At 44.2% G+C, this 27,980-nt stretch overlaps 2 protein-coding genes across 7 annotated transcripts in view; both read left to right on the forward strand.

Annotated features, from left to right (window-relative positions):
* The window catches only part of jing (AE binding protein 2 jing), a 63,670-nt gene extending 57,381 nt beyond the window's left edge, over positions 1-6,289 (forward strand). Inside the window, exon 9 of the mRNA XM_034340816.2 lies at positions 64-6,289. Coding sequence (XP_034196707.2) covers positions 64-241 — 178 coding nt within the window. The 3' untranslated portion in view covers positions 242-6,289. The remainder of the gene's footprint in view (positions 1-63) is intronic.
* Positions 6,290-10,153: 3,864 nt separating this feature from the next.
* Positions 10,154-27,980, forward strand: part of Prosap (SH3 and multiple ankyrin repeat domains prosap) — a 94,140-nt gene continuing 76,313 nt past the window's right edge. For all 6 annotated transcript variants that reach the window (XM_034340802.2, XM_034340807.2, XM_034340805.2 and 3 more), the window contains exon 1: positions 10,154-10,464. The gene's annotated coding sequence lies outside the window, so the exon portion shown is untranslated. The remainder of the gene's footprint in view (positions 10,465-27,980) is intronic.

A 27,980-nucleotide genomic window follows, 5' to 3' on the forward strand; every position in this document is an offset into this window, starting at 1 on the left:
CTAATATTTCGCCGTTACCATATGATCGTGAATTTTAATACGTCTGATACGATTGTTTACCAGCGAGCCAGACGAATGGGTACTAGAATCCGAAGTACAAAGCACGAAAAACGTAGGTATACGCGAGGTGGCGTCCGCCCATCCGGAGGAGGTGACCCTCGCCCTTTATTCAGCGATCAGTAGCGGGCCATCGCCGTTGACACGAGTGAAACAACGCCGGAAACCGGTGAAGAACTCGTGATAATGCCGATCGCGATAATGGAGGACAAGCGTGACGAAGCAGCGACGACTACTAAGCCGGAGAACTAACAGGACGAGCCCTGTATCAGGGTGATCGCGGATTCTGCTGGTTTGTAGGAGCCTGGCGAGATAACCGAAACCGGGATCGGAACCGGAACCGGAACCTGAACGTGTCGAGAATAAGTGGACCGAAAATCGACGACGTCCTTGTCTGCGAGAGGAAAGGAACGAAACGGAAATAGACGAGTCCAAGAAGAGCAGCACCGGTGTTCGAGGAAAACAAAAGAAAACACGAGAGGTAGCACACGGACAAAATAATTGAATAAGAAAGAAAGACAAATAAAATGACAGAGGAGCGTGTGTGGTAGAGAGGATACCCGAAGTGAAACGATGATAGGGAATAATTAGAAACATTCTAATTTATTTAGCCTAGATGATATTACCCATTGATCGTTAGGTGATATTAGTAGTCGTGTATAGACGATGAAAAAAAAAAAAAAAATGATTATTCTTGTTGCCTATCGATGCTAACAGTTTCGAAACGTTGGGGTCAATTCCTGCCACGAGTGGCGTCGAGCAATCTAACGGCGACGACACTCGTCGGACTCGGAAGAGCTGGGCTTGGGCTACAAAAGTGCCTCATTGTGGATACGTTTTATATCGTTGACCCTCGTGCAAGACCAATTGAACGAGACGGCGAAGTTGCACTAGAAAAACAAGAGAAAGAGATAATAAGTGCGAAAAAAAAGTACGAGGATTTTTACTAACTATATTACTCGGCTCGCAAAAAAGAAGAAGAAGAAGAAAAAAATGCAAACTGTTAAACGTGTTAGTTAACGATTGTAAGGAGATAATCACTCTGGTGGCCTTAGGAATCAATTAATATCTAACGCCGGCCCCTCGGCACTTCCGGGCCCTGTTTAAAATACCCCAACTCGCCAAGAGAGGAGAAAAGGGGTGAATAAGAAGAACGCGTGAACTTCTTCGACTCACCTTCGACCAACTTTCACAAGGAGATGAATCTACCTCGATCTTCAGCTCGGTAGAAATTCGTGCAGGTTGCTGAAAGGATGAGAGGTACGTGTACGTTGAGAACGAAAGGAACGAGGGGACGTGTGGGTGATATGAAAGAAAAGGTAAGGGAAATCTTATTCGTAAAAGAAGAGAAATAAAGGAAGGAAGAGGAAGCGTTAAAAGAATCGAAACGAGTAAGGTGACCAGTGGTTCGAATTCGACGAGAAAATTGAACGACTGAAGCGCCAACGAGATTTCTATCGAGATTTATCCGCAATATGTTGTAGAGAAAACAAAGTTAAAGCAAAGGGGGAGATCCTCGAGGCCCGAGGCACGCTCGATAAGAAGAGGAACGAGCTTGCCTCGTTTGTGCCCGACGACGGTTCAATTTCTCGCGTACGAGATAGTCGCCTATTTTTATCTTTCTGCCCGTACCACGTGCAGCATGTCAATGCAATCAACCTGTCGCTGTATCAAGAAACGAGATTCTTTCTTACCCGTCAAGATTTCCCTCTCGTTCTCATCTTCTGGCCACCGATACGATCACAAGAAAGCAATCTCAGTTCAAAATTTCTGCGCAACACGAAATTTCGGAATTTCGGTATACGGATGACTACGAGCAGGAAAATCAATATGCCTGCGACAAAAGTACCAATATACACCCCACTTCGGAAGAAGAGGAACGGACAGGAGACGAATTTGGCAGCGAGAGAAGAATGCATCGCGTGCTGTACGAACGTAACGAACAGCTCTGTTCTTACTCTGAATAGCAAAGGGATAAAAACACGATGGCTGTGTTACATTTTCCACGGAGTTTACTGTAAATAGGCTCGGGAGAATAGCGTGGAACGCACGAGTAAAGGGAAAGAAGAGGATCGAAGAGGAGGAACATATGGAACGACCGATATATATATATATATATATCTTATAAATATATGTGTGTGTGTGCGTGTGTGTGTTGGATCGCTATTTTTCATAGGTGTAGATACGACGAGCTCGCGTAGAGAGAGGTACGTTTTTTCGCGGCGTGGAATCGTTTCACAAGATCGCGCGTGTACACATATATTAATTAGTGGGTAAAACAGAATACTTTGTAAATTAAGAGAGAGAAACGGAAAGGAGTTAGAACGAGAAACGGGTGAAGAAATCGTGTCGACGACGTGTTGTGTAGCTAGAATAAAAATTCTTTTTTTTCTTTTTTTTCTCGAGGTTTAATGGGGGGAAAATTTGAAAACGTTAGTAAGTTTTTGTATCGGAGGAGACAAAGGGAAACTTGAGACACACACGGACAGAAGCACACACCTACACACACCAGCTAAGAAACACTGCCAATACGATTGTAATTAAGAACTCTAGGCTAATTGATCGATTAATTATTCTTACTATTACTATTACGATTAAAAGAAAAAAATATGTATAATCCCCCGACTATAGATCTCTAGTTGCCGCCGCGAATGTGTACGAAGCGTAACTCGATTGCTTCGAGTACGCGAATTTCTTTGTTCGGTTTTGTTTTCGTTTCCTTTATTTTTTTTTTTTTTTCTCGACGAAACCATCGACGATCGCTGTAGTTTCCTAGACACGAGCGTGTATATAGTTAGTTGAAATTATCGGTAAACAGAGAATGCCCGTGATGGCACGGGCAGCCTTCCGTTTTGGGAGAACAGCTTTTTCGATTACAGGCGAACGGAGATCCTTTTTCCTTTATCCGATCGAAGGGATCGCGCGTATGGGTACGTAGGAAGAACGAGCCAGGCGATAAAGAAAGAAACGCGTCACTGCCAAAAATCGAGCACTGCCAGTCGCCAGAGTGCCGCGGCACATTTACATCATGTTACAAAGCCTTACTTCGTTCGCGAAGCGTAATCGTAATTTCGATTTAAAAAACTAGTTAACGTGGAATCGTTCTTGCTTAGACGTATCCATCGTCCTTCGATGATACTTCGCCTTCTAGCGTGAACCAGAAACGCGCCTACTGCCAGTCCTTTACGTCGACGGACGCGAACCAAGGCACTGCCATTCGACAAACATAACGACGCGACGCGACGGAACAAATGATGCGAAACGTGTGTGTGTGTGTGTGTGTGTGTGTATGTATATCTTGATGTGTACGTACAGGGTGTTATGTTTCAATGGATACACGCGAATGTCCTTAAAACAAAATTGTTGGCGTTCAGAGAGAAATTAAGTGATTCTTGGGAAAGGCGTAGTTTGCAGTTGGAATTTTAAAGAAAATTTCTAATGTGATATAATCGAAGTATCTTTTTCAAATGTTACCGATAGTCTCAAAAATATTCCCATGGATCTGTTTAAACAGTGCACCTTGTACGTGTACATGTACATGTATAGTTAATATCTATGTATACAAGCGTCATCCCCCTGAGCCCGTTAAAACCCTTAGAAACACGTAGACGATCGATTTTAATTTAGCTCGATTGAGTTCATTTTCGTTTTCCTCTTTTTCACTGCTCACCGACACGGTTCGTTTTCCTCGTTATACCGAAACTTGCTCGTGCTTTTTTCCTCTTGATTTACTTTGGCATCCTCTCTGCTCAGTGCCATTACACGGCTCCTGCGTGTTACTCGCGTTTTCTTGTGATTTTTCTCAAGTGTGTTCGTCACGCGTTCGTGTTTCGTGTTCATTGAGTTACTTGGTGGCGCGATTCGATCGTGCTTTCCTCTCGGTTCCACTCTCGTTTCTTCCACGATGATTTAAGGATGATAGATCGATAAAAAGGTATTATATCACGGGTGGGACCAATATCTCTAATTATTTTTCCTTCTTTCAGTTAGAGATCGCTTGGATATCGCTTCGCTATTTAGTCGTAAATGAACAGCGAATTATTTCGGGAAATTAGGTTTAGAATAATTAATTTAGGTAGATTGCGTTAAGTTTTTATTTCTTACGATTAGAATTAATTGGACTTTTGCGTTTGGCGAGAGTGGAACATCCCGAGGGAGAGGTTCGTCCATTCGAATCACGCTTGATCTCGTGTTACTGAACCGTGGCATAGGAAATTTAGGCTAGAACGAAAGATTTCGAGTTGCTGATAAATTCTCTGACTCGATTCTATTCGAATTACGAAATTTTTTTTTTTTTTCGTTGCTCGTCCAATCGAGCTCGCTTTTAGATTCTGAAAGCATCAACGTCGTCGTTTGCTTCGCTCAAGACTGCCTATGTTTAGCGTTTAGCATTACCTAATTCTATGAAAAGATATAAAAAATATTAGATGGATATTCGTGATAGTGATCAAGTTCGTTCTTTCGATAGCATTTTTCGTTGATTCGAAACGTTTTATTTACCGAAGAAAATTTCTGTTTCGGGTATTAGAAAAGGTGAAATATCGAAGCGGAAAGGGGGGAAAGACAGAACTCGGTCAGTGTATCGGCACCCTTTATGTTCAACTTAACACGTTAACTGAGGAAGAGGAATTAACTCGTCGTTCGAGTAATTGACCACATCCAGAATGTTAATGTACTGAAAAATTCTGATTTTAATTTTATCTTTAGACTGAAAATGAATTAATGATTCATTTATCATCCAGTTAACAAGTTAAAAACAACCATTGTACGCTTGCATTTTTCTTTCATTTCCTATTCGAGAAACAATTTTTGTTGGTAATTCTTTTCTCTTTATTCTGTCCAAACCCTAATTCTCTCCTTTTTTTTCTTACATCGATCGTTTAGGTTTCTTCATTTCTACCCGACCGATACTATGCAATTAACGCATTGATTGCCATAGAGGTCGGCGTTCCGAATTGATTTGAAATTAAATTTAAAAAATTCGAAAAGTTCATTCTTAATTTTACTGTGGCAATCAACGTGTTAAACGATCAATGTACATTTTAGCGAGACGTTGTAAAGTTTTGTGTAAGCCGATTAGATTTATATATATATGTATATATATATATATATATATATATATATATATACCTTCAATAGACACTGCTCGAAGAACAGCCACGAAATAAATATCGCTAATTTTCTTTTTCCTTTCATTTTAGAGAGAAACTTCAAGAATTCGTGGCTGTTCTCATCGGTCCACCGTGTCGTACATGTGTAAAACGTGTGCGAAAGAAACAAAGAGAAAATGATATAGGAAGATATCGTATGCGAGGAAGAGAGAATCTAATAGTTGTAGAATAAATTCGAGCATCCTGTAAATAAGAGACACACGATCGATAACGAATGTGAATCGCGAACTTCGAAGCAGAAAAGAGACAACAGAACAAAGAAACGATGGGCGAGAAAGCGTGAGAGAAAGAGAAATATAAAAAAAATAAAAAAAGAGAGAAAGAGAAGGGAGAAAGAAGAATGCTGGTAGACATGGTATTTTTGCAAACGAATTTAATGAAAACAAGAAAAGTTAGACAAATTTTGGGAAGGTATTATTAAATGGAACTGAAAAGTTAACGATTGATCCTTTGTAAGGGTTAACCGCGTGTTGTCTTAGCGTTTGTTCGAAAGGTTTGAAAGAAGTGATGATAAAACCCTTCTCTTTCGAAGGAGACTCGCGTTTTCCATCTTTCTCCGGGTGTACTTTTCAAATATGATAATTTCATGAATCTTCAATGTAGATAGAAAGAGAGTCCAGCGTTTTTCTATCATTTTTCTTATCTTCTTCTTTTTTTTTTTCAATTTAATTTTCACGTTCGCTAAGTCGAAAAGATACACAGATTGCTCGGAAAACAAAACGTATGTGTTCGTCAAACGTATTATCGCTTGTTCTTTCCCCATCGATTCGGCTGTCGAACTCGCGTACACTTAACGCATTAAAAATCGTAGTGGATAAGTTTTGTAAAGAAAAAAGTAAAAAAAGAAGAAAATATAGCAAGTAAAAGTCGAGAAGAAACCTTCATTCCGATCGGGGTTCGTCGCTTGATCCTTGAATACGTTCTTCTTCCTTGACAAAAGTTTCCCTAGAAGAGCTAGCTGTAAATCCACGCGCTTTACAGCATGCCAACTATCGTGTTCTACGAATAGAACGTACTCAAGGGTTAAATCGAGCAAGAAAGAAAAAAAAAAAAAGAAGAAACGCTTCGAACGCTCGACGGAGTCGTGCTAGTAAAATTGAAGCGAACGATCATTCATCTTTTTATCCAATTAATTTATTACAATTTAAATTAGATAATTTAACGAAACAGGTTAACGTTGAGTGCCATATCAAATTTTTCATCTTGGCACTCGACGCGTTAAATTTAATTTTAGATTCTTCTCTAATTTCATTTCTTAAATTTAGTGCTTAGACAAAATGTGAAAGCTTGATTTTTTTTTATATGTTTTGTAGGTTCTTTTTTTTTAAGGGGAGCCAGCACCCCGGTAGCGTGGAATTCCTCTGACCTTTCTCCATCCTCTCCACCCTATTCTCCACGTACACCTGAAACTTGAGTAGGTACCACTTTGGTAGGTCTGGATAATTACTTTATTGCGTACGTATGTTTCGTTTGTTGCACATGGTGTAATTTAATTGCGTATGCTAGGAGCGAAACACGAGATATATAAAATACGTATAGAGAAGTGAAGTGAGAAACAACTGCTTCGCACTGCCAAACGGAGAAGTAGAAAAAATGGGAACTGAACGTGTCGTGTATCGTTGCGTGGATCGTTGTCGAGCGATCATCGAAAAGCACCACGGTGTTCATTAAAAATCCACATAGTGGGAAAAGAAACGAGATAATTAACTAGGGGTAAAAGCGCACGCGCGGAGATTTTTTTAAATTCCTTACGAGCGTCGAACAGTGGTTCGTACCTACTCTCTTTTCCTTTCTTTTTTAGACACTTTGATGTACAAACACGAATGACGGTTTATAGCTCAAGGAGAACATTAAAGAGACAGATATTGTAAGAGAGTAATAATAATTTCACGGGTTACGATATCGTACATCCTGTTCGTTTTAATTGTCTTTTATACCTGACCTTCTTTCAGATTGAAACTTTGATTGAAAACAATGCTGTTGGGAATTTGAAATAAATGTGCCATTTCGTGAGTTAAGCTCGTTTCTGATTCATAGTTGCTTATTGGCCGTGCGTGTTACGTATCGCGTGTATCGTTTCCCTCGCAAACAAACGATTAACAATCCTTATTCGGCACTTTTCTGTTTCCGTTAACGGATAAACAACACGAGAATACACGTCGCGATAATGTTTCCTCGTGAAAATTCAATTTCTGTTATTCGCTTTTGCGAATGTACATTTTCCGGGCGTAGAATGTTTGCTTCGGATATTAGTGGATGGAAAGGTAGCTCGCTTCCGTTTCCGGTACGAATCAGCCTGCTGACGGGGAAACGCGATATCCTGACAGGCGGTAAAGCTACAGGAAACTTGATCCTTGTTTCAGGACTCTCCTTTGGGCAACCTGTTGGCCACTATGGTGAAACGCGTGTACAGCTGCTTGCAACGATGCTATTTCTCAATTAAACGAAAACGTAGAGCAATGAGTGTTAGACGCAAGAGTAGGGGCTGTGACCAGGCTATCGAAGCGGGTATAAATTGGAGCACGAATGAATTAGGCGAGTAATTGAGGTCTTTCATCTATACATTTTCCCTTAACAGAGGGAAGCCATCTATGCACGCGATTGTACGCTTCGTGTGAAATTCAATAACTCCGTTCGCGTGCCTTTTTTTACGGACGAACACGTATTGATCGCGAGGAGAAAGAACAATGTAAATAGATTGCGTTCGAACGATTTTATGTTCTATGAATTCTGTTTACAATGATCACGACAAATGTATGCCGAGAAAGTTAGAACGTAAACATACTTTGTTCGATTTGCCCTGTACGAGGTGATTCAAAGCGCGTGCCTCTGTTCAGTCTTACAATTAGCTACGAACATACTATATTACAACAACATTTTGATCAAATGAAATCCCTACTGATCTCGCGACCCCTCGTAGTTTGATTAACCCGATCGCGTAGGCAACTCCCTTAATTAAAAACCCACGGTTCCATTTAATTTCATCTTTTGTTTATCCGAACTCTGTACAGTTACTCCCATTATTCTCTTGGTGAATTCCCGGTAAGGAGAAAGCAAGTTACGATACAAAGAAGCTGTTCTTGCTGGAGAAAGAGAACGATTCAGTTGTACCGTATGCATCGAGGGAACGAAAGCAAACAGATCACGGCGCGAAGGTGGTGAAAAAAAGTAAGTAAGTCACGGAAGGGGAGAAAAAGTCGGAGCGGTAATCGGAAGAGACGAACGATTGTTGATTTACTCGGTCGAGCTGGAAATACTGTTTACTGGCTGACCGGTGAAAGAACGGGAAGAAGACCTGGAATGGTAATGGTAATGGCAATGGTAATGGTAATGGTACCGGTGCAGAACGTCGAGAACGCGGATCATACGAGCGTTCTTGTTCGTTTCTTGTTCACCTACGTATCTTCGTCGTCGTACTCGTCGACTTCTTCTTCTTCTTCGTCGTTCGCGCACGCTGTACAGTTAAGGTGACGCCGAGTCGCGCCCGAATGAAATTGAACCGACTCGTTGTGTCGCATCGGGTCGTTGACATTTCGTCGTTCGAACGATCGACACCGTCACGATTATTGCCATCTAATTTTATCGACGATTTGTCCCCTTGACGCGCGACTCTGACGCGATCCTCCTCGGTGTTCGCGAAATGCCTAGTATTATCCTTGACAGAGACGTCTCTAGAGTTAGCTTTACACCCTCGTATACACGAAAATATATTCGTGTAATTTGCACGAACCGACTTGAACGATTATAGTCACCCTTATTAGCGAAACAGTTAATTGTTTAATAATTATCGAGCGATTATTCAGTCTAACCAGACGATCGCGAAGCAAAAAGATTCTTTACGAGTGGTGCAGTTTTAATGCGGTTAACGGAACTGGATGGCATCACCATCCCAAGAGGGTCCAGGTATCTGGATGTTTTTCCTCACGGATCGGAACATGGTTTGCAGACGAATCGCAACCGGTCAAAATTGACCGCGAACGAATAAGGTTTTGTGTAATTTAGGCTTCTCTTAATTTAAAAAAAAAAAAAAATTGTAGGAGTAGAAGTGTTTCGCCCCTCGATTGGTTTATCAGTTTATTTTGTTTGAGTTGTATTTGAGTTTATAATTCGAGTATATTCCTTTACCCTTTCGGTTATAATCAAAATTCCGATATTCGTTACAGTACAATAAATTTTTAACAAAATTCGTTTCAATCGCAATATCATGAGAAGGAAAATATATTTTTCAAAATTAACACAAATTTCTAAATTTAAACGAACGATAAATAAAATTTTGAATTCGCATCTTGGACTTACTGGCGTTGAAGAAATACAATATTATGGAATTTAATGAATTAATAGAGAATTTTTAATTATTATATATGTATGAAGAATTTTGATCATTTTTGCGAGGCCGATAAGGAACGTTCCAGAATGCTCATTATCGGACCACACGAATGATGTTTTGAGTTTACATCCGGTGATACTTACGATTAGAAGTGAAAGTGATCTGTATTTTTCGGAGCATGGGACCATGTTGATTTCAAGGCAGGAATTTGTTATTTCAACTATAGGAGTTATGTCTCCAAAAGATAAACTATTTTAAAAATATCAAAGACCGTTTCTGTGTTCGATTAGGGAGTTCCCAGAGTGCTATATGCATTGTCGAATCACATCCGGTCGATGTAAAAAAGAAACAAGAAAATTTGTCAAAATTTCTGTTCGGAACGTAACACGATAATAAGAGATTTCTAAACTAGGCACTTGTCGAATTCTCTCTGGGTTTTTCCTAAATCAAAGGGGTGAGAAAAACTACCCCTACACCTACCCTTAATCAGGAAAAGTCTACATTGCAGCAACGCGTATAGAAAGCGCGACAAAAGCGAAGGAAAATTTCGTGGATGTTCGTGTTTGAATCGGGCGCCGTCGGTGGCGCTTCGGTCGGCCGGTCGGAGACTCGGCGCAGTCGGGAGCGCGAGTTCGTACCAGACGGACGTATTTGTTTTCGTCTCGTGTTCGTGGTTACACGTCAAACGCGCGCTTCGGCGCGAAAACGAGGGTGTTCGCTTATCGTCGTGTTAAAAAGTGTTTGTACGGGAGTGCAAGTGTGACCGTGTCCATCGGGCGAGTACAGTGTTATCGGAACTTGATCTCGATTGTGAGGAGAACTGGAAACGACAGGGAAGCTGTGCAGAGTGCTCTCGTGTCTCGGCCCCCAGGACGAATTTTGCTGGAAACGTCACCCTACTCGCCGGTGGTGAGTACATTTTTTAATAACCTCGTATCTTGACAGGCACGAAGAACACGTTCAATAGCATTCGACTCGATCGACGCGTCGCGTCGTTTCTCTCGTATTTCAATTTAACGCTAAAGCTGGTCGATAACGTAGAATTTCGTGCGTTTCGGAGCGTTTTGATGGCGAAACCTATTTTATGACTCCGAATCGCCTGCTTTTCGACAGACTCTTTTTATCGACATGGAATATTCATCGTAGATTTTCGAGTTTGCTTGACACTCAATCGATCTCGAGTGCTACGAATGTTCGCGATTAAAACTTTGGTTATGTCTACTGCTATAATTGTCACGGTGAAAGTTAATTCTATAATATTTTATTTGTATCGTGAAACAGTAGAACGATTAGGTAACGATAAGTAGTTGTAAGCCTAAAAAGCGAAAATCAAGATGAAATAGTTGAAAGCCGGCGTTCAGCCAACATGGCGGCCGATTATCGAACGATATTTTCGAGAGTCGATTCGATCGACGCATCGATCATTGACAGTAATATAAAACGCATACATCCTAATTCTCTTTAAAAACCGAATAAAATGTTTCGTTTCGACTAGAATATTTAAGTTTAGTTTCGAGTTTTCGCTACAATTGCGTTTCTAATAATACTCGTTTTCGGCCAAGGGTATGTCGTTGGTAAACAAATGGTTTTTGTCTTGCCCTGACAAATGTGCGCAAGTGTGTGCGATCGAGGCACACTTTTCTTAAAGCAACTTGGCACGTGTAACGTTTTCCCTGGACGCGTTCGACAACAGGTTTTCGCACACGTAAGTGTTTACCTTGCTTACGTAACGCGTCGAAGACTAATCGAGGTGCGTACCAAATAGAGGGTGGGGGGCAGGGTATGCAGTTTTTCCATCGTTTTATCCGATTGGATTTTCTCTTATCGCCAATTCTGGTAGGAAAATTATCAGTATTTTCTCATCGAAAATTTCTGAAATTAAATAATTAGAGGCAAGTCGTGGGATCGGTGTACCAAATACAAATATTCCCCGTGCGATCGCAGTTGGGCGACAAGTTTGATCCGTTCGATGAATACCGTATGCACAATGCACACAACTTAGGCGACCCCTTCGGTTGGTAATTACAGAACAGTCTAAGGGAAAAAGGGACGAGTGAATCCCATCGCGGTAGTAGATACGTGGTGAATTCGAGTCATGCACCGAGTCGTGTCGTGTCTATTTAGAATTTCAGCGAGATCCACAGCTGAATTCCGGCACGAGCGCACAGTCGTATTTCACTTGGCAAAGGAGTTAAAAGGGAAAGGGAAAGGGGAGTCGTACGCGGGCATCGAGAGGGTTTCCGTGGCGCGATCTCGTTAGTATCTCGGTGAAATATACAGGTGCAAAGCAATGGTACGCGTGTTTTTGCCCTGGCTAGTCAGATAAGAAAGGTCTCGCGACCGCCTGACTGTTTATGTTTCCACGATGGAGGTCGCGCGCGTTCACCGAGCCGACGACGGCCAACTCGCTTAGCTAGTCCCTCGAACCTGACTAAACAGTCGCCGCGCAGATTGCGAATCTCCTCGAGGGAACTTGCTTTTTGCGCCAACTTTCAAACAAAACAGTTGCCGAGTTTCGTCCATCTAAATTTGCGATCGGTACCGGTGCGCGCGTCGTTGGCCCTGTGGACCTATCGCGTTTCATTACCTTCTGGACGCGAAGCAGAATCTTTCTTGCGCTCGCGATGACGCGACAAGAATCGCGCCCGAGATCTCGCCCGTTTATCGCCGCCAATAAACGACGATTCGAGCGAAGAGCAACGCGACCGATTCAATCCGCTTCCGTTGCCGTATCACGCGATTCGAGCGTAACGAGAATCAGCCTTTCAGACGGTGCACGCATTCGCGGAGGCTCGTGTAACGCGCCATGATAATCCGTGATGCAATCCACCACTCTCTTTTCTTCTAGCCGCGACGCACAGCTGACAGCATCGGAGAAAATTGACCGGGATGACTCGCGACTCGTGTTTGCCTCACGCGATTCACCTGATTTCGCGCTATGCCCGGCTAATTGTCACCGCTCGAGATACGCGATCTATCGTCCTTCGTCATGCGACCAACGTTCACGCGATCCTCGGAATTACCGTTCTTTTTTCCATGCTCGAGGAGCCACGGTTATTACGTGATTCGCGAAAATGGAACGATGGGACGGACAGTTTAGATAAATGTAGAGTGTCGTTGTCGCAGGCGTTTCCACTTGATGAAATTCGTTGCGGCACGAGATTCCCTCTTTCAGTCAGTTGCTCTTGGAAATGAAATTTTTGCCTCGTAGGTATACTTTCGCGGTTTTATTCCGACCGCTTTGCTTCATCGTTATCTACGAGTTACGAAAACGGGGGAAAAAATTGTGTCAAATTTTTAGCTTCGCAATTGTAAGATTACACCAGCGGATTGATATGATGCATGACTGTGTTTGGAAAGCATAACTCGTCTCGCAAATTGTCGCAGGTTCGAGTGTGAACTACGATTATCGTTATCATAAGGTACGCGTTCTATGTCATAATCGAGATGCAGGTCGAGATAAATGTGACGACACGATGCCGGTATTTGTACGGAACGAACATACTCAGCCGCGTGTACACCCGTATGATTAATTGCGCGACAGGCTCAAGGATGCTCCGAACGAGTCGCGTTATCTCCGACAATTATACCCATCGATAACACGGAAGCTCACTTGGTCACATTAATTAGATCGCCATTAATTCACCGTGTTCCTGGATAAAAGGTCTCGGAATATTTCAAGTTGAAGAATTAAACAGTATTACTTGGAGGAAAAAGTAACGAGTTATGCGAACGCTTATCATCGCGAAGGACAGTTAAAAATAAGCGCGTTTGCGTGTCTTCCGGTGTCGATTATCGAGCAGTTTCAGTCGCAATTTTTTTCGAATTTCGTGACGAGAAAAATGACCAACTTGAAACGTAGAAAATAATCCCCACCTGTGCGTAGCACGGACGATATTGTTATGTCGGGGTGCGTTTTGGGGGACAAAAATAGAGTCGTTTGACGTCTCTCTCAGCCCTCCCACCTTCTCGTAGCCCTATAGATCCCTCGAAAAGGGTTTCTCCCGGCACGTTTGCATACATCTTTCGCTCGTTGTCCTGCGAAATTGCTCGTAAACAATAACGCGACACGCGACAAAGGCTGGTTGTGAATGGGCACCGAGGCTCGCTCGACGAACCCCTGTCGTCTTTAAAATTAATCGACTACGTTCTTGCGATATAGCCAGCTCTCTTTCTCTCTTATTAACGGATGCGAAACAGGCTCGTTCGATTGATCGTAAATGCAACGGAATAATAAACGTGTTTCAAGGATTTACTGGGTTATAAACGGAAAAAATCCATTAACGTTTATTTATTTACAACGCGGGACGAAGAGTTTGCGTAAATCACGCACGAACGATGGATCGATTGTACTTTCTTTCGCGAGAACGGGGTTCCTCAGTTTACGAATTGGGATATAAAAGGAAAGGGGTCATAATCCAGCGATCGTTGGACGATAGTAGGCTCGAAATTGACGGATGCATAATTCAGGTGTCGCGTTATCCGCTCGTCTCGGCTCGGTTCGGCTCGGCTCGACGCGTCGCAACGTCGTAGCCAGCATCGACGTGGCCCTTCCCCTCGAACCACCCCTTCCTCGGTCCAAAATCAATATAGGCGCCGCCAGTGCCGGCTACGCCAACGACGTTGTTTCACCCAGGATTCTCCACCCTCTGCGTACCAACCATCTTTCGCTTCCTTGCTCGTTCAACGAAACTTGCCTCTCGTGTTTCTCTCAACTTTGCATCACCCTCTTGCATCCAGCATCCCTTCGCAGCCATCACCTGGCCCCCTTTGTGCGCCCACTTTCTCGAGAGTTAATTCAGCAAGACTGGGAAACGAGATCCCCATAATACAGTCGATGCCGCGATCCTTAATTGATACAGAGGAGGCTTCCTTCCTGCCAAATAAAGATAGAATTAAATCACAATTATTATCAGACCATTATGCAGAGAGAGTCAAGGGTTTAAGGGTAGTTTTGTGTTCGCAAGCGCATTTCCGAGTAAGAGCAAGAAATTAAAGCGATAACCTTGAAAGCAGTTGGTTCACGCTAGTTGCAAGAAAAGTGGAGTCGTCCCGTGGAAAGAAGAATCAACCCTCGCGAGAAAACGAGCCACGGGCGAGAAGTAAGCCCGGTGTAAAAGATATCCTTGAAATATAAAAGTGATCGTTAAGATAGTAACCTTGACTCACGATATGAAATCGAGATCGGTACGCGTCTTCGAGGATCGAAAGGAAAGTCTCTCGAAGAGGATGAAGGCGCGACACTGGCAATAAACTTGGTCTGTTCGTTTACGAGTCGGAATATTATACGACATACGACGACGGACACGGAGCTGAAGAAGAAGAACATGAAGAAGAAGAGGAGGAGGAGGCGCGGGGCAGACACATGGCGATGCGTGTAGCGGAGGATAAATACAACGGCGACAAGCAACAATCGCAATTATGCGCCGAATGGAAGGCGACAAGATGCTTTCGCTCGAGCAACCAGAGATAGATAACATCCGTGGATCGTCTTCTATTCTATTCTATTCTATTGAATGCAATAGGCTTCCACATGCCGGGGTTCACCACACTCGAGCTATCGACTTTCGTACGAGAGGGGCTTCGAGATCGATTTAAGCCGAACGTGTTTGTCCGAGTGATACCGAAAGCCAATTGATCGAGGCGCGGGTATTGGGGCTTTATCTGACCCCGCGCCACCACCGACTCTAACTATCTTTCATCCGACGAAAGTTCGTTAACTTCTCCTGGTCGAGATATCGGTTACGCGACGAACCGTTAAACTGCACCGTAAACCAATCTAACGACAAGTTGGACGAATCAAAGAAAATTATCGTCCATCACCGAGAATTTTTTCGACTTCGCAAATCTATACGATCGTTATCTCCTTCGAAAAACGCATTCGACGCAGTTGGCCAAATTACAATTTCCTCTCCTGCTCGCTTCCGAAGCGCGTTTCGGCTGCGGCACCGCGTCTCTGCGGGGTCGTTGCACGATTTTCGAGGATAATTTATGACGCCCGGGCGCGGCGTTTCGGTCGCGTCGAGAACCGGCGTAAACAACCTTCCTCTCATCCCTTTTCTTTTCTTTCTCTCCTCTTCCCTTTACGTACGCTCGTCGGCCACCCCTATCCCACGAGAACGCGAGCAGCGTGAGAGAAAGGGGGATCAATACCAAAGAATTTCACCAGCTTTTCCTTCTTCCCTCTCTGGACATTTCGAAAACAATCCTCTGCTCGTTTCTCTTTCCTCTTCGATCTTCCCGAGGGAGATACAAGTTTGTCGAGGGTGGTACCGACATATCGTAACTTCCTGAATTTCTTTCCTCGTATTTGACTTGGAATTTCACATAAGTTCCGTTACAGCCAATCGAAACTTCTTCCGAGACACACGAGGGATGAATTTTGTCTCTCTCGCGTAGAGATTCGTTTCCTTTTGATCTTGCTGCTTCATATTTCCAGTTATTTCAATAGTTTTTCGTAGTTTTTTTAACCATCGAGCTATTCGACACCCCCCGGCAAAGGTTCACGCCACGTTTTTCCTTCCACCCTATATACCACGAGTCCCTCTTCACGGTTGCTCGATGATGCGTGCGATGCACACGACCAGTCCGAACGAGACTTTCCGTTCGACTTTTTATAGCATCCCCTACGATCGGTATCGCCACCCCCTCGCCGAAGCAAAAGCATCATCGTTCCTCGGCTAAACGGTATTCGCCAGGGAGGGTAGAAATTCGTCGGTCGTTGTTGAAAGCGTTAGCTCGAACTCTCCGGGGGAAAATATTAGGAATAATAGAGCAGCCGAGGGCCATTGACCCTAATCCGGTTTGTATTCCGGTTGTCGGCCACGATGGAACAAAGACGGCGACGATATATTTTACCCGACCTCTTTATTTCCTCCGTTGATGTGCGTTCGCGAAATTGCGGAAATGCCCGAATCTGGGTCACTTTTATTCGTTTCTCCTATTAAGAGGATTCTCTACGCCGATGAGTTTCGCACACAATTTTTTCACTGTACATAACCATTTCCCGGCTAGTATTTTATCAAATTTTCAAGTTTCCAACGATCGTGGGACGAGAAAAGCCGGAATGGATGGTCGGCGAATTTTTGTTTTGTACCAGATGAGGAAGAAGCGAGGAGAGCCGGTGTACGATGGCACGTTAAATGGCGAGCACCGTTGGTCAGGACGCGATAAGAGGCCTCTCTAATCGCTGCTTAAGTTAATTAACGGACAAGAGACCGTCAAGGTCCCGAGGGATCGAAGGAAGTCACCGTTGCACGCCAGGCCCATGACCGACGCGACGGTGTGTTTCCCTTCTTTTTGCTTTTCGTACGCGACCATTATCCAGCCAGACATTCGTCGTTGCAGCCAATCGTTTCTGTGCGAGACCGTTAGAAATACGAGCCCTCTCGTTCCCGGACAATTACCTTCCTTCTAATCCTCGTTACCTGCCTTGCAAATTAATCCTTCCTCTATAAACACGAAGAAAGAAGGATTTAGCACGGTTTTCTTGGTCCAAAATTAACACCGGATTTACGAACTTGATTAAAATTTCGCAATCTATCTAATTAAACGTACATATACGTGTACGTGGCGAAAGGGTTTTGATCCCCAAGGAACACGTGCATTTCCAAAAAGCGTTCACAGATGAAAGGGTTAAAATGAAGTTAGCAGAGTGTGTCGAACCGGAAGCCATTGAAAGGCGCGGCGTCGAACGGCGAGTATAGAAGCAGGGCGCGTAGTATTTTATAAACGGGCAACGGACTCGCGTAACAAGTTGTCCGTAAGCTGTAATGAAAACGTAAGACCGATACGGAAGCGTCGTACGGAGAATTACGTCGATACCACGATGTCAATGCACCCGGCACCCGGTGCGGCCGTTCGAGGCGTAGAAAAAGGCAAAGCCAGAAGTCAGACCTCCTCTCCTGAGTAATGTCCTGGGTCCATTGCACCGCGGTGCACCGGTCCAAGCGCGTTCTTGCCGTTTCGGATGCTACCTCGGTCCCCGAACTCTGTTTCATTGCTGCATATACACTGTACAGCCTCCTCGCAGGACAAAAACCCCGTACAGGACAATAACCCTGAATAAATCACTGCCTCCCGACGATCGGCTTCTCCTCTTCTCTCCTTCTATATTTCGAAGCTTGCCTAAACGAGATCGTAACGAGCAACCCTCGCTTCCATTTGTTTCTTCTCGTACTCTTGACGAATCTCGACCAATAACGCGTACGGGCAATTTCCTCATTTTCCCTTCGGACTATATAACTTTTCCAATATACGAAAGTCTTTTAGTTAAAAACAATAGAGTCGCGAGACGTGTCTGGTGCATCGAGTCGCGTCGCGTCGTTTAAATGTAAATTTCGTAGTAGACCCAAGGCACTTGCTGCGCCGCGACGGCCGCAAAGTTCCTCCCTTTATAGAGGTAATTCCGTGAGCAACGGATTCGATAGAAACTGCAGTTTAGAGTACGTTAAAGCCGTAGTTAAATCTAAGCTCTCCGGCTCGCTCTATAGTTCACTGTCTCGCGACATAAATCTTGGACTCTGGCGTAACACCGTCCACGCACCACGTAACCGCTTCGTTTCGCTGTGGGCGTGCTGGCCTAACTTTTAGCATGCTCCGAGCTTCCGTGATTTTCACTGTCGCTCCTTTGCTCTAGGCGAATTCAAATACATCGTACTTTCTACGACACCGCTAGAATCCAGTCGCGTTTGACGTCCGACAAAATTCGATCCGTCGAGGCCGTTCCTGGTAGCAAACTTCTCCAAACAGCGTAACAGAGAAGGAATCGAAAGCGGATCGACAGCGTAACAGGATAGAGTTTTGTTACGAGACGAGTTGTAGGTGCCGGAATTTTCATTAGTCCCTCTACTTCAAACGCGTTAAGAATAAGCGGTTCGTTCGAATATCGACAAACTGCATTCCTCGGCCCAGTTTTCACTTCCAGCCACCTCGACTATGGCTACCAGAACGACCTCGTCGACTATTAGACCCAGGGTCTCCGCGAATTCTTTCAAATGTTACGTCGTACTTAATAAAATCACTGCGATCGCTGGGTCATCGCCTGTTCATCGTTCTTGCCGGGTTTCTATTCAGCGTTACAAATTTTCCTCATCTACTCGACCCTATTAACGCGTCCATAGCAAACTTGCAATCAACCCCATCCTTAAGGGACATATATCTCGGCTAGATATCCGTGATGTCCTAATTCGTGAGTCACGCGGCTTTATTCAGTATTAACGCGTGAATGGGTTAAAACTAGACCATCGATCCAGTTTCAGCAAAGGGATCTTTTCTTCCTAATATCGCAAAGAATCAAACAGATTCGTCCAATTGATCCAACCCCCTACTGATCAATCATACTTGACCTAGAAATTTGAATGGTAGAATATCATCTGCTTGACTATTAATTTGTCATCGACAAAATTAGACGAGGTTATCGAGGTGTCCTCATAAAAATTCAAAGATGATCCACTTTCGAAATGCAGAGAGACCTTCGAGATCGATCCGTGATCCTGTTCGATGGATCGACCTGATCAGCGACGCGGTTCTCCACGCCTTCGTAACGTGTCGCAACAATGTCGCTGGTAATTAGAATATTTTCATTTCTGTCCTGGTGTCCGGCAGACCGGGCCTCACGGCGAGAGCAACCCTCGCGGTGGCGTGGGTGGGACCGGTTTTCCGACACGTGTGTGTACGAGATCACGTACGCGAGCGGAAACTAGCTCGTTCTAGCAAAAGCAAGGATCGAGGAGCGATCGGTGGAAAGGAGAAAGACACCGGTCGTTGGTTGCTTCGGTTGGTCGCTGGTGTTCTCTACCCTTTTCCTCTCGCGGTCGTTCGTCGAGCGCATTTGCCTTTCACGGCTCGCTCACCAGCTCCATTGAAACTGTGCGAGGCTTCGTTCGCTCTTGTTGCTTCAACATTTTTTCCCCGCTACGCTCTGCCAACGAATTCTCCGTTGCTACCTTTCGTCGACCTTTCTAGCTTTGCGATAAATTGACCTAAAATTTTCGGCCACGTTTCTCTGGAAACGGTATTACCTTTTGCATGCTTTTCACCGAGTTGTCGCGTCGGTCCACGCGATAGAGGCTGCGAGGAAATAACGAATTTCGATAAAATCTTCTCGGCAGAGGTAGACGAATGCGTGGCCGTGAACGTGGCGGATCGCGTGAGCGCGTAAGTACATAGGTGCGTGCGTAAAACACGTCACGGAATGGTCCTGCAGGCGGATTATGTTAATTAAACGTAATGCAAGAAGCCGAGGGAAATTAATCGCGCCTCGTCGCCGCCTCGATCGCTCGTTAATGGCGGCGCTACCTCAACCCGGAGATTCCTTTTATTTTCATCTCGTGCACGCTTGCACGTCGAAAAGGAAGAAACTCCTGCTGCTCCTTTTCTTTTCGCCAACGGCCGGAGATTTTGTCCATAGTTAAAGGCCTCTTCGAGCTGGCGCCGCGCCGCCTCGGATCGAACCAGATAGACACCGGTCGATAGAAAAATCCTCCTCGAGAGTATTCCTCTCTTAATTCGTTTATTCCTTCTCGGCAAAGTCGAGTCACGACTCGAAGCTGATTATTAGAGTATCACGGTTCGCACCCTTTTGCGCCCTAAAATACCAGCCGTACACGTCGTGAATCATTACACCGCCCAATCAACATTCTCAACAGCACACCTTCCATTTCTTTCCACCTTATTTCTACCCTTTCATCATCCCGTTCCTCTTTTCGTGACCTCTTCATCCAATCTTATTAATTATCATCCATCGTGAAGATTCAGTTTTAACGAGCGAACGCCGTCTCGGGATATATTTTTTCTTTCCCCACGGTGCATTGTGTCCATCGGTCTCTCCCTTTCCCGGGAGAGAGAAGGAGGAGGAGGACCCTTTGCCTCTTTGGCAAAGAACAATCGCGGTCTCGATCATCGATCCTGCTGGATCCCCATTCTGCTGTCAGCCGGTCGCATTCTTGCTGGTTCGCTAACCTTCGAAAACGAAGCCCTTCCAGCTCCGCAAGATCGTTCAGAGAGTTTCGGAAGAGCTCGTTGCCTGCATTCTCCTCTCGTCTCATTTTTCACCTTCGCCCAACCACGCTTCTCCTTCCCTTCTTACCCTCCCTCTCGTCTCACTTTCGTTGCTCGTTAACCTAAAATTTTCCCTTCGTCTCGCTAATACCATCTTTCACGATCTTCAGCCGATATTGTACTTCGTATTTCTTTCTCTTGTTACCTCGACAAATCCCATGATAACGAGCATCCTTTACTTATATCGAGCGAAATACGAAATTTTCATAACGGAAAACCGCTCACCGCTTATGCTTCCTTCACGCGTTAAACTCGACGTTGTTATCCGATCGGAAAAAGCAAGGGCGTGTTTCGTGCTCGTTTACGGTACCGTGTCGCGAGGCTCGTTTTGCTTGACAAAAGTTGAGAAAAAGCGATGAGGTACCGTGCAACGGACGAGCAAAAAAGAACGGAGGCAGAGATGGTTGCCGGCTGGAATCGCAAACGATCTCGCCGTTCAGCGTATTCCCGCCGAAATTATCCAAAATTCTGAGTGGTACAGCGGACCAGGAGGATGAGACTCGGCTTAACGAGCCTGGAAGATGCGAGCTGCCAATTTGGCAGCGCGTTCGGGACGATAAATCAGCCTTAACCGTGCCCGGAACCCACCGAACTTACCTTGTATCCGCGTTCCTCGAACGCGCCCCGTTAACCAACCATTGTCACGATCCGTTCCCCGACCAAAACGAGCTCCGATTTATTCTGAAACACCCTGTATATGGGCGGGCCCCGAAGAGCGATAGAAAAAAAAGTATTTAGCATTTTATTCATCGAAAACACGACCACGACGTGTGCGGTGTCGAAATGACGTAAGGACGGCGAGTTACAGCTTCCGCGACAATGTTCCCTATAGATTCGCTTAACCTCGCCGGAAGTTGTAATAATTCCGATGATGATGCGCTCCCTCGTTCATCGAGCCGCGCTCCGCTCAATTGTAAGACATAAACGAGATCGCTCGTGTCAGACCGGGGGGAAAAAAAGCAGACTTTCCAACAAGAATAATAACGATAATATTGTATAACGGCGGCCCGTTGGGCAACGTACAATTTCGAACGCTGAGAAACGTGTAATTTGACCACCAAGTTCGTTCATCGATTTACTTCCGTAAATTATCTTAACGTGTGTCGTTACTTTTTCTTTTCGAGCAAACGTAGCACTTCGCGTTTGTGTACATACATTTTTAAGACACGAGTCCGAACAAGGTTCCGTGTTTTTTGATGAATAAATTAACGAAAGAATGCGGAGGTGTTGCTGCCCATTTCCGCTTAGCGACTGAAATCGTTCGACAAGGTATCGTTAATTGTTTTACAACACACGCGTGTGTCGAAACGTTCTTGACGATAAACGATGTTTAACGTGTTATCGTTATCGAGTAACCGAAGAAACAATTCAGTTCATTGTGCGCGCTTTAATAGGAGCGCGGTGGGAAATGAACTTTGCTAATTCAGATAATCGTATTTGTTGAAATTGCTCCAGTTTTTCTTTCGTACTATAACGCGAACGTATCTCTTTCTATTGGTGTTGGCACGATTGCGAGAAACACGTTTCGCGGCGCGTTCATTCACCAGTGTGCCAGGGCGAAACGCACACCGCGTAGATGCGTCAAATGCGTGCACGCATCCGTCCAACCGTCTATCCATTCTGTCATTATGCTATCAGACGATGCAATTGCCAATTGACGGTGAACTTTCTCGAGTCGCCTTGACGAGACGACGTGCTCGGGGACGCTGTTCGACGACGCGTTCAATTCGCACCGCGTTTCCATCTCGTTCAAGGTGTAGGTTGCCATTTACAAATTCATCGCACGATGCTTCGAAATATTTTCGTTTCCGATAATTCTCAATAAAAGGTATTTCTTATCTTAGTAACTCGCATAAATTATACCCTTATCAACATTTCTATAATGTCAGCTTTTATCATTTTTTTTTTCTCGCAAATGTGAAAAGCTAATTTATTATACGACCTTGTCAATGTCTATTTAAAACACAAAGCGTTTATCGAAATTATCTTTTTAATAATCGAAAGATTCGAAGAAATATTTCGTCGGTTCAATAGAGTTTCTCAATATGCACTTCCTTTCGAGTGAATCGCGATTGAAATTTTTCAAACGATGCTCGTTGAACGAGCCAGAGAATTGGAAAACTACTTTCGAGGTAAACGACGACAAATCCACGCGGTGATGCGAAACGAACGGGAAAACAGCATTGTGACTTTCGAGCTTTCAATAACACAGACGTTCACTGAAAAAGTTCGATACGTAAAGGGAAAACGAGCGCGCACGCGACCCGACAGACAAGGTACAAAGTAAATGCACTTTGTGAAAAATGTTCCCTGTAATTTCATTTCGATCTTCATAAATCGTTGTACAGTTACAATTCTTTCGATCTCATCAAATGCACCTTGCGTCTTTCTGTTATTCTGACATAGAAAATGAACAGTTAGGATCGAAGAAAATTTATCAGAAAATTCCATAAACCGCGATGCCAGGATCGCGAGAAGATTACAGGAGAATCTCACGAGGCGGTCAAACGGCAGGTATTTACGTAAGACTGCTTTTCATTCTCGAGAAATGGACAAAAAGTAATTAGCCAATTACGTCGAATGGGTTATTAGGAATTTTGCAAAATTTGTTTCTTTGTCTTCTAATTGGACAGCATTTGACACGGTCTTCTTTAGTGAAAAAAAAAAGAATATTTGTAGAGATTCGGTAGCATTTCGTTTCATCGTTCTGTTGGCGAAGAACAATTCGGTTTTACGAGTGCCAGAATTGGCCATCAATTTGTAGCCGAGGCCCAGACAAAGGGTGCTTCCGTGTAAAGGGTTAATCGACTGGTGCGAACGTATTTGTAAACGGTTTCTTCGCAGACCGCAACTGTCCGTCCCTCGTCGTTTCAACGACCAAGCTACCGTGACGTGAATCGGTAAAAGTGATTTCAATATTCGACCTGACGAATCGTGGACAAACGCCGTAACTGGTAAACACCATCCGTGTAATAAATTGTCGATGGTATTTTACAGCGAACAGGGTAATTCGCAAATTGCTATACTACTTTACGAGTTTTATCATTATATCTGGATGAATCGAAACAGAAGTATCGCGTTTTCAATTAAAAGATTCGCGAAACGGGAGGAAATGACGAGTAGACAGGCAGCAGAGAAGGCAGTAATTAATGTCGTGCAGCAGAGCAGAGCATAGTAAAGTAGAGGAGAGGAGGATCAGGAGCAGGCTGCGTCAAGGATCGCGCTAATTGCAGGAGGTCGAGCAAGTTCACGGTAGCGCGGTGTACCAGAAGGTTACTGTTACTTTTCCTGGTCGACATCTTCTCTAGTTTCTCTCTACGATTCTCGCTCTCGTCCATTATCTCTCTCCCGTTTCATCCTGTTCGGCAATGAAGCGACTCTCTCTCGTTGCATCCAGTTGAAGGGAAAAGAGAAAAAGATTTGAAGGAAGAAGAAGAAGACGAAGAAGAAGAAGAAGAAGAAGAAGAAGAAGAAGAAGAAGACACGAACGGATGATTGGCTCGTCGTTCCTCGAGATAGCCACGAAGCCGGTCGGTCGTCGCCGTCGTAGTGTTCGGTAACAGAAGAAACAGCGGCAACCGAAGCATCGACTACTCTTCTGGGTTGCAGAAGTTGCGGTACTGGTCTAAAGGAATTACCGTTAGAAGAGCTGCACTCGTCTTACGTGCTTCCTAGCCTCCATGTTGCCACACGTTTCTGTGTGGGTAGGCTTCTTTCCCTGCACGACTATGCTCAATGCACTCTGCACGATATACGCGGTGTCTCGACGTGCGCTGAGATTTTCAGCCTGTTCCTCTCGTTCCTCTTCTTTCGCTTCTCATCCTCGGTCTCATCTGGTCGATGGAATTCAATGGAATTCGTCGATAATCCTTTCGGCTGACAGGTGTCTGTCGATCGCAGAAGTTTGATCAATTTGTTGGTTATTAAGTTCATACGGTAAAAAGGTAAATGAATGTTGGATTTACCATTTGCATCGACTTAACAGTATATTGCATTTAACGTAACGGCTGGAAAAAGGATGGTAATGTAGCTGCGGAGAAAGACGGAGGCGCGGATAATGGGAACGGTGTAGCAAGTTAGAGAATCATTCAAAGGTGTTTTATTTACTTTTATACGTAATTGGATTGCTTAATCTTGTTCGATCTGTTTCTGCTCCATTTTCCATCGAGTTCGCGATAAACACAACGCCGTACTGGGTACATACTGTGTATTTATTAACCCTCCGCGGAGCGGATACCGTGTTTGCGCAGAATATTCTACTCGACTCGGACGGATATAATAATTATGAAATACCGACACGAATAATTAACGCAAGAAACGGGAAAAATTAGAACCGCGAAGAGCGAAAGTGTAGTTGATTCAGATTCCACGGAGGAGGAGATAGTTTCAGAAAAACATCTTCGATTATCGTAGTTCCTCGAATCGCGGAGAACAAAATGATCTATTTATCGCTTCGAATAAGATTTGTCTACGTGTATTCAATGAAAATTAATCCGACCAAGTTAAGACGCAAGAGGAAACTGCTACACGTAAACTAGTGTCTGCTTAACGAAGCTGGATCTCGAAGGCTTAGGTAGGCGAAATTGAATTGGATTTTGAGGTGGTGCTATGTACTTTAAGAATGCACCGAGTTTCGGAATCCTTCTCTACTATTCCACGTTTCCAAGCTTTTAATCCGTTAAACTCGGTCTTTCGAGCAAGATATACGCTGATAATGCATTTAGTCGAACGGTTTCGTCTTTCAACCCCTTGCCCCGTGATTTTTTAATGAAACGGAAGACGAACGATAACTCGGGGACCGAGCGAGGTAACGCTAATATTTGTACAATTAGAGTGCAGCGTAAGGAAGAAAAGGGAGCCCCGTGTTCGGTCAAATTGAAATTAGTTCCAAGTAATTGCGATGTGGGTCAATTACGTTTAAAAGCTTTCTAATTTACTTCGGGAGTTAGCAGCGCGGCAAAAATGATCTGTATCGCGGGCTCGGGATCGATGAAAAATTCTAAACGCCCGTTAGAACGCTTGTCGCAGCCGATAAGTTTAATTAACGCGAAAACAGATTCCATCGCGTGACGCGACGTAACGGTGACGAATTCGCAAGAATTTAGGGAGAAAGAAAAATTGATCGATAGCACACGGTAATTAAGGAAATAACTCTGGAACTTTTCGATTTGACTCGCGCCTGGAAGGTACACTCGAGGGATTTAAAAAAGAATTCAACCGAGAGAACTTCTCGGCGTTATTTAGGATGATTTTATATTTCTTGAAAATGGTTAGAATGTTTCGATATCGCAAATTAACGAGCGTCAAGCCGTTGCGAGGTGTCCTCTCGCAGGGAACGCCTTCCATCTAGCCGAATTAATTGGCGTATCGCGCTAATTATCGCGCCGACGATCGTTTAATCACCGTGAAAGCGACTACTCGTGCCAGCTTTTCAGCAATATCGAGAAAACCTCTCTGAAACGCGTTTCTTTCTCTTATTCTAATTAACTTTCCTGTGCTGGCTAGCCAGATGTGCTACACCGTCCCATGATCGTTGCTGATGACTTCCGTTCTAAAAAGCAGCGCAATCTGGGCTCTTTTTAACAGTCATTTCTGTTTTGACGTCCGTAACGCATCCAACGTTCTATCCGCAGGATTAAACGCTTTCGTTACAGACGTCTGTTACGTTGCACTATACACGAGGAAAAATTTCTTTCATTGTAACGTTTCTGCTCTAATTTTTTACTACGATCTCTCGTTTCGCTGTGTTGCAAACAGCAACGTTTAATGGAACTTGTAAACATTCCGTGAAACTTTTCAGTGGAAAATTTTTAGAAATTTTATAGAAAATTTGTTCCGCGCATTTATCACGTAACTTACACCTGCAGGGGTTGGTAATATGGCCGGGTTCGAGGGTAGAGAGCGGGTAACAGCACCGCGTGCAGTTCGTCGTTCGTAATAATTAGTGGCCCGGTAATAATTAGTGTTACGGTGTGCGTGTTGTTATGACGAACCCACGGGCGCTTTTGCGTACACGTTCACGGGGATACATTTACGCGACACGACGGCGATGCAATTAAACGAGCATGCGTCGCTGTTCGTTCTCACGCGTCTCTTGGATGTTACCTCCCTATCGGGAACACGCAACATCGCTGGTTCCGCTTTTCCAGGAATCGCGGGACAATTAAGTTCGATTGTTGTAGGCGATAGTCAGCTTTCAAATTTTTGTTACCAGCAACGTGGCCGATTTGTACGTTCCCTCTTCTCATATTTATTTCTTCTTGCTGGCACGAATAAGCACCGAAGTAATCCTAGGAAAGCATAAATATCAGGTTGCTGGGTTAGTTCCGTGGAATTTTGAACGTCTCTCCTCGTTTATCCTTGAGTTCTATCGAGTTGTTCTGTTGCTGTTCGAATGCATGTAGATAAGATGGAGCTCACTCATACTTCGAGCCGTTATCGCCAGCAACGCTGACGATGCTTGTGAACCGAGCTTGAGTCGTCTTCGGTCCGTTGACAACGACGCAACTTGAAACTCGAACCCGATCCCGAGAAACGATTCGACGTAAGCGAAAATTGTTTGCCTCATTCGATCATCGAGTCGTCAGTTCTTCTTCTTGCGTCGAACCGAACGGTTCCACGCGACGTCTCATCGATTTTCTTTCGTTTCGATTCCTTGGTCGTTCATTTTTTTCCTGGTGCATCGCATCGTCGCGAAACAGTTGCCGAGAGGACGGAAGAGATCGTCGTTTCGACGTGTTTCGGAAAGTGACGGAAAGTATCCGCTCCTGGAAACGAGTTTTCACTCGATCGTGATAGATTTCATGTATTCTAACGACTATTACAGTGGATCGCGAAGGTGGACGTCGCATCGTTTCCGGTCTCGACGCTGGATTCTCCAGGGACGCGGTAAACTTGTTATCGAACGGAATCTTCCCGATGACGGAAGAGTTCCAAGACAGAGATGGGTTTATTTTATGGATCACGGATGTTCGAATAGATATCACGGTGCAGCCTTGTGACAGTGTAATTAATCGTTTAGTTGTTTTTTTTTTTTTCATTCTTCTTTGATGTCTTCTTCTCTATATTTGTTACAGTGTTTTGCTTTTCATCGTCAGACGGAACGATTCAAAATTTTGCGTCGACTTGAAAATATTTTTCACGCATATTTTCGAACGTTCCGTTAGACTTTTCTATTTTTCTCAAACCGAACTGCGTATCTTCCTAATCCACTTATGTTTTCTTCGTTTCCCTGTCACCTTCGTCATCATTACGCTCGAGATGATTAAACGATTCGACGCATCGATAATTCGCATCCTTGATTTACCTAGATATGGACGTAAATTGACGCGAGTCGTGTGCAACTCGAAATCAGGCATAGATTA

Source organism: Osmia lignaria, chromosome 15 (assembly GCF_051020975.1).
Source record: "Osmia lignaria lignaria isolate PbOS001 chromosome 15, iyOsmLign1, whole genome shotgun sequence".
NCBI lineage: Eukaryota > Metazoa > Arthropoda > Insecta > Hymenoptera > Megachilidae > Osmia > Osmia lignaria.